General features: G+C 37.0%; 1 protein-coding gene across 2 annotated transcripts; it reads left to right on the top strand.

Annotated features, from left to right (window-relative positions):
- The first annotated feature begins 210 nt into the window (after positions 1-210).
- Positions 211-7,115, top strand: LOC126732993 (phosphoenolpyruvate carboxykinase (ATP) 1-like). 2 transcript variants are annotated; one of them, XM_050436100.1, is made up of 13 exons: positions 211-357; positions 775-1,051; positions 1,600-1,781; positions 2,950-3,103; positions 3,220-3,304; positions 4,317-4,417; positions 4,651-4,949; positions 5,149-5,322; positions 5,439-5,504; positions 5,754-5,932; positions 6,144-6,313; positions 6,416-6,584; positions 6,703-7,115. In XM_050436100.1, exons 2-13 carry the CDS (start codon positions 777-779, stop codon positions 6,844-6,846), a joined length of 1,998 nt encoding a protein of 665 aa, XP_050292057.1. In that variant the 5' UTR covers positions 211-357; positions 775-776; the 3' UTR covers positions 6,847-7,115. The 2 variants fall into 2 exon arrangements, with proteins under 2 accessions (XP_050292057.1, XP_050292056.1); XM_050436099.1 differs by having other exon boundaries at positions 772-1,051.

Genomic DNA, 7,115 nt, shown 5'->3' with positions numbered 1-7,115 from the left:
ACGAAGCTATGGTGGGATGAGAAGCATCGGATTCCCAGACCATATCCGAGCTCAGCTTCTCTCGTTTATTGGCTTTTGGAATTTTTCTCTTTTGGGAGCTTGACTCGGGGAGAGATAGGATTTAACCATGGTTAGGAGCACTAGGGTTTAATCTTGGTTAAGCACGGGCCAGGCCAGCCCAGTGAATCCTTTAAAAGGCACCCCTTGCTCCTCTAATTTTCCCATCACCTTCTCGTTTTCCTTTTCTCAGACTCAAACTATTGCACCTTTGATGAACACCACCCTTTATTTCTATTTCATTTTCCTTTAGCCTTTCGCTTTTCCTTCTTCATTTTCGTTTCAAGCTCGCAATCTCTGGTCTAGCCTCTCTCTCTCCTTCATTTATAGCCTTTTTTATTTCTCTTAGTTTTCATTATTGTCTCGCTATGATGATAATCTTTCCCTATTCATGTTGCATGCCGAACTTAAATGATGTGCTGGACCGTCATTTTGATCTTAAACCAACACAGCTTCATAATATTTGACAACCAATGTTTTTTGCTAATTCCTAGAGAAAACCCAAGTTGGTTTTCTTGTCTTGGGGAACCCAGAATTTCTTTTCTTAAAAAAAAAAAAAAAAAAAAAAAAAAAAAAACCTCCGCTTGAGTTGCTGACAATATAAAGTGGGACAAAAATTAAAGTTGCTGATCTAAGAAACAATAACATAAATATTGTGATTGTGATTGACCAGTATCTTATTATTGTTGTTGTTATTTTATTTTGTGGGTACAGCAGAGATGGCAGGAAACGGAAGCGGACACGCGAACGGAGAGTTCAGTTTCGGGAATGGAACGGCACGGAACGGTCTGGCTAAGATCCAGACGCATAAGAAGCAAAACGGGATCTGCCACGATGACAGTGCGCCCCCCGTGAAGGCTCAGACCATTGATGAGCTCCACTCACTGCAGAAAAAGAAGTCCGCACCCACTACCCCCATTAAGGGGACCCAGGGTGCCTTTGCTAGCACCATCTCCGACGAAGAGCGCCAGAAACAGCAGCTCCAGTCGATCAGGTATATCAGTTCCAGTAAGCTCGGTTGGTAAAATTATCGACCACCACGCGTATTACTTTCAATAATTATATTTATGTTGTTGTTTAATAATTAAAAATTAAAAGCTAAATTAATTAATATAGTAAATTTAAGAAGAAACAGAGAAAAAGAGATGGGGAAGTGGCACTTTTACCAGGAGTGGGACCCAGTGATAAATGGGCCCGTGCCTCTGATTTTCGTTTGACTTAAAAAAAAAAAAAATTGTATGATCTGGTGGTGTAGAGTCTACGCTGGACTAATTTTGATTATTGACAAGTGGGACCCACGTAATGTTGGGTGATGTGGCACAGCCATAGAAACGACAGGTTACCAGATCCCGTGAGAATCCGATGAAATTACTAAAATATCACTTTGTGTGGGGCCCTAATAATATGGGTGTGGTATTTTTATATTCCAAACATGGTTTAGAAATAATCATGGTTATAAAAAGATGTTGTGGGAAATTTCCAGGAAGAAAGAAAACGTTGGAAATATGCTTGGTTTCTCATTTGTTTAACTGTTTGAAACAGTGCATCTTTGGCGTCACTTACGAGAGAAACTGGACCCAAGGTGGTGAAAGGTGACCCAGCTAGGAAGTCAGAGACCCCAAAGCACGTAGCACACGCCCATGAACACCATTTCACACCGACTATCAGTGTCAGCGACAGTTCCTTGAAGTTCACTCATTTCCTCTACAACCTCTCTCCTGCAGGTACATGTACATACATGATACATGTCTCTAACGTTTTCCTTTCCTATCAATTATTTTATGGATTTGTTTTTCATAATAAAAATTAATAAATAAATAATTGTAATAGTTTTGTCGAGAAAACAAAAGTAGTGGATTTATGTGAGCCACTAATAACATAGTAACATGTGAAAAAAATTGTGGTAAAAATTGTTGTTATAAAATATCTCATCAAAAAAATCTTAAGATTATATCTTTTGTAGCGTAATTTTGCTATGACTTTATCGTGACAGAAAAAATAGCAAGTTTATGTTAAATTGACAGATAACTAATGAATAAAGTGAGATCCTTGAATTACTCGGTCCTATACAAACGTAGCGCACTCACACACGTATTATTTTGATCATATAAGTCAATGGTGTTTTTCTTCTTTTGTGGGATTAGTTCTTAAGTTGAATTTCTTTATGTGTGCTTAAAAAAATACATGATCTTTTTGCGTAAAATGGATTATAATTTAAGTCCGTACTGGACCCATAATTATGAAAAAAGATGGTGACAAATTAACTAATGAATCACTATAAGATGATAGTCGGCGAAGAAAAGGCACCCCACTAGCTTGTGGGTGACTCGTATATGTTTTGGGGGGGGGGTAGTTCAAGATTTGCGAATATCTGTCACAGTTTTATTTCGTCACCGACATATATTTATCATGAATAAATAGTCATTCTGAGAACCCAGAAAAGGAAAGAAAGAGAGTCAAGAGTGACTGGACAGTTCGGCTATGAACTGTGTGAGCATGTTTGAAAATGAAATTAACTATTTTGAATCCATACTATAAATAAATAAAAAATCCACCAATTGAGAAGCAGGATATGGGTGGTGATAGCTCGTCACTTCATCCAAAAAGCAATTTTGAGCTTTAAGTCAAATTGGTATCTAATTTTTTTTCACTAGAAGTCTATAATCCTCTTCATATTTTCGAGACTCCTTTATATCATCTTATAGCAATTATCATTCATTCGTATGTTATTTTTTTTCAATTAACATACATGGAAGAATAAATCCTGGACCAGGAAAATCAATTTTTCTGTATGAGATCCTAATACACTTAACCTTAGATGGGGACAACCCGAGACGTTTGAAGAGATGCCAATTAAACTACAAATCTTAACTTTTGTGACATGTGGTGCAGAGCTATATGAGCAGGCCATAAAGTATGAGAAAGGGTCATTCATCACAGAGACTGGTGCCTTAGCAACACTTTCTGGAGCTAAGACAGGTCGATCTCCTAGAGATAAGCGTGTTGTAAGGGATGAGACAACTGAGGATGATCTTTGGTGGGGAAAGTATGTGGTCCTTGCTCATCACCCACTCCTTGTCTATAATTTTATCTGCATGAGCCTTTTTTTTTTCCTTTCCATTTTAACAACTACAATTAATGTCTTACTATTGTCTATGATAGGGGCTCACCAAACATTGAAATGGACGAGCACACATTCATGGTGAACAGGGAAAGAGCTGTCGATTACTTAAATTCTTTGGACAAGGTTAACTTCTACTCTCTTTTAGCTTCCAACCTTTATTTACTTTTCTAATACTTAGCTTTTTGGTCTTCATTATTGAAAACTCACTTTTCCTTATAAAATTACATGAACAACAGTCTATTATTTATTTATTGAATTTAAAAATATTACAATGAATTTTACGCGTTTTGATCAAATAAAAAAATGGTAAAGGAAAGTGGTTTATCTTGTATTTTTGTTTTTCCTTTTAGATGGGGTGATGTTGGTGATGCCGTGATGGTATCTATTTTGTCTTTTTTTTTATGCAGTTGGCCAAATGGCCTCAGATCCATTATCCCTTGATAGAATCAACTTTGTCCTAAAAAGAATTAATTTATTAGTCCTTCCTTGCTCTTTATTTCTTTTACTTGTGTCGTATTCTCTTTATTTTTATTTTTTGATGGTGGGGGGCTAAGAATACTTGTGTCTTATTCAACCTCACCAATTCATTTAGCATAAAAAAATATAAAATGCTAAAACTAGTACCGAATTTATTTAATAGACTTACTATTACAAACTGATAAACTGATATAATAATAAATGTGATTGATGGCACTTCAACAACATAATAAATAAATGTTTAAATTACATTTTTATGATTTGTGACACATTACTTGTAGCTTAATTGGCACCAGTAGGTCGAATAGATGTCTAGGGATCAATGGACAAAATGTCAAATTGACATTCTTTGGCACCAAGAGTATAGTTTATTTAGTAAAATTTGTAGTATTTCTAGCATTATTCTATCCGTTGATCCTCTAAAAAAAAAAAAAAAAAAAGAAAGAAGAAGAGTAAATTAAGGGTGTTTGATTCCATATACATACACAGAGTAGGCAGTATGTATTTCAATTAATGTCTTGCTAACTATAAATCAAAATGTCTTCCTAAAAGTCTTAGATATGGTTACGAAGACAATGATTTATATATTATTTGGCCATCCTTTTCGAGATGGTGGAATAATTGTAATTGCTGATGGGATGAATTTCATGATTTTCAGGTCTTTGTGAATGATCAATTCTTGAATTGGGACCCAGAGAACAAAATTAAAGTCCGGATTGTCTCTGCCAGAGCATACCATTCCTTGTTCATGCACAACATGTAAGTAAACATGAATAATTAACAATTACAGCATTCTTTGTTTCTCTGTTGTCCCTTCCACAGAGGTCTATGCCTGCCAGATAAGTCTCCTTTAACGTTGACATAATGCTAATTTATCCTATATTGAATAACTATCATCCCTAGCCCGAATTCCATGGAGGGAAATCGATGAGAAAAAAAAAATGTAATGGTCTATTAGCTTAGTGTACAATTGGATAACTGGGTGGGTGCAGGTGTATCCGACCCACTCCTGAAGAGCTGGAGAATTTCGGTACTCCGGACTTCACTATATACAATGCTGGCCAGTTCCCATGTAATCGTTACACTCACTACATGACGTCCTCTACTAGCATAGATCTTAATCTTGCTAGAAGGGAAATGGTCATCCTCGGCACCCAGTACGCCGGGGAAATGAAGAAGGGTCTGTTCAGTGTTATGCATTATCTCATGCCTAAGCGTCAAATCCTCTCCTTACATTCTGGCTGCAATATGGGAAAAGATGGAGATGTTGCCCTCTTCTTTGGATTGTCAGGTATAGTATCGTTGGATCAGGTCATGGTGTGGCTCCAACCGCTGCCATATGATATGTGCCTTAAAACTCTTTCTCGCCGTCCTTGAGAACTTATTAAAAACTGTAACAGAATAAGATTTGGCATATGCCCTCAAGAACGTAATTCTCCTTCACGTTTGTCACTCATGAGTTTTTATTTTCAAATTTCTTTTATTATTAGGTACTGGAAAGACAACTCTATCTACGGATCACAATAGGTTGTTGATTGGAGATGATGAACACTGTTGGAGTGAGAATGGTGTGTCAAACATTGAAGGCGGTTGCTATGCCAAGTGCATTGATCTCTCAAGGGAGAAGGAGCCTGATATTTGGAATGCCATTAAATTCGGGACAGGTAATAGAAAAAGTGGAAGATGACTGAAAGAATCATAGTTATTAATTTATCCTCGTTTTTTATTTTTGGGATGGATTTGTCATCATGAAAATAATTGAATTGATTGTCAATGGCAGTTCTGGAGAATGTAGTGTTTGATGAGCATACCCGAGAGGTTGATTATTCTGACAAATCAGTCACAGGTATACTTCTAATTGGTTGAATTTAGTTGAATATGATGAATATTAAATATCAGTTCTCAAAGTTGACAAAGAATTGGAAAAGGTTATGACTTGGTAAAATCAGTGTAACATCTGATTTAAATATTAATTATCATTTCTGAAAGCTGACATGGAATGGGATGTAGTTATTTACCACAAAGTAATATGCTTAAATATGAATCTAACTAAAGTTGACGACTTTTCATGAGGTTGCTCTTCTTGTTGAATCAGAAAACACTCGTGCTGCATACCCAATTGAGTATATCCCCAATGCAAAGATACCATGTGTTGGTCCACATCCAAAGAATGTCATACTATTGGCATGTGATGCATTTGGTGTCCTCCCACCAGTGAGCAAGCTGAGCTTGGCACAGACTATGTACCATTTCATCAGTGGCTATACTGCTCTGGTAAATGTCTCATTATTGAAGTACTTCTCTTCTTTAAATGAATTTATTTGGTAATAAATGGGGGTCCATGACTTAGGCCCTTCATTAATATTTTGAGCATATGAACACTTTCTACTTAATTTAGGAAAATGAAAATGTGATAGCTGCATCTAAAACAATCTTATTGGGCTACTTCTTTATTGCTGACTGAACGTCTTGATGAAAATTTTAGGTAGCAGGCACAGAAGAGGGTGTGAAGGAGCCACAGGCGACATTCTCAGCTTGCTTTGGTGCAGCATTCATTATGTTGCATCCTACCAAGTATGCAGCCATGCTGGCTGAGAAGATGATGAAGCATGGTGCCACAGGATGGCTTGTCAACACTGGCTGGTCTGGTGGAAGGTATATTACTGTATACTGAGCTAATTGAAGTTAAGTTACACCATTAATCCAGTTTCACAATGAAGCTGATTTCTTCCTTCTTCTTTTTTACCCTTGATGCAGCTACGGCTCGGGGAATCGAATTAAGCTTCCTTACACAAGGAAAATCATTGATGCCATACACTCTGGCAGCCTCCTGGAGGCAAACTACAAGAAAACCGAAGTGTTCGGACTTGAGATCCCCACTGAAGTTGAGGGAGTGCCTTCCGAAATTCTGGAACCAATGAACACTGTTAGTGTGCCTTCTACTTAATACCCTTCACACCCTTTTCACCATTGTTTGGTAACGTTCTCTGTGTTCATGTGCTTCCATTTTTCAATTTCCTGAGATATTTGATTTTGACTTGCAGTGGGCAGACAAGAATGCTTACAATGCTACACTGCTGAAGCTGGCTGGCCTGTTCAAGAATAACTTTGAGACCTTCACTAACTACAAGATTGGCAAGGACGGCAAGCTGACCGAGGAGATCCTTGCTGCTGGTCCAATCTTCTAATCATGAGCTGGACAAACAAACAAAACTGATCCTGGGAGTTTGTGGTTGATAGAAATAAGGATTAGTTAGGCTTAGATGCAATCATGTGGTTCCAGTAATTTACATGTAAAATGGTTTGCCTTAGTTCATTTTGAATTTTATGTTACTTAAATTAAGATTTATCCTTTTTAGATAAGTCCAAGTATTCCTATGTTGGTCAAACTATTGATAGAAAAAAAAATCTATGATTGTCAAATTTTCCAACCAGAAATGTGACTTAATTTTGAGCA

Source organism: Quercus robur, chromosome 6 (assembly GCF_932294415.1).
Source record: "Quercus robur chromosome 6, dhQueRobu3.1, whole genome shotgun sequence".
Classification (NCBI taxonomy): domain Eukaryota; kingdom Viridiplantae; phylum Streptophyta; class Magnoliopsida; order Fagales; family Fagaceae; genus Quercus; species Quercus robur.
This window is presented reverse-complemented; position numbering and strand designations above follow the sequence as displayed.

What these genes read in the sequence shown, in the direction of transcription:
- LOC126732993 (XM_050436100.1), top strand. Translation starts at nt 777, where the DNA reads ATGGCAGGAAACGGAAGCGGACACGCGAACGGAGAGTTCAGTTTCGGG. An exon ending in TCAGTGGCTATACTGCTCTG is followed by an intron (nt 5,933 to 6,143) that starts GTAAATGTCTCA and finishes TGAAAATTTTAG; the next exon opens with GTAGCAGGCACAGAAGAGGG. An exon ending in TTCTGGAACCAATGAACACT is followed by an intron (nt 6,585 to 6,702) that starts GTTAGTGTGCCT and finishes TTTGACTTGCAG; the next exon opens with TGGGCAGACAAGAATGCTTA.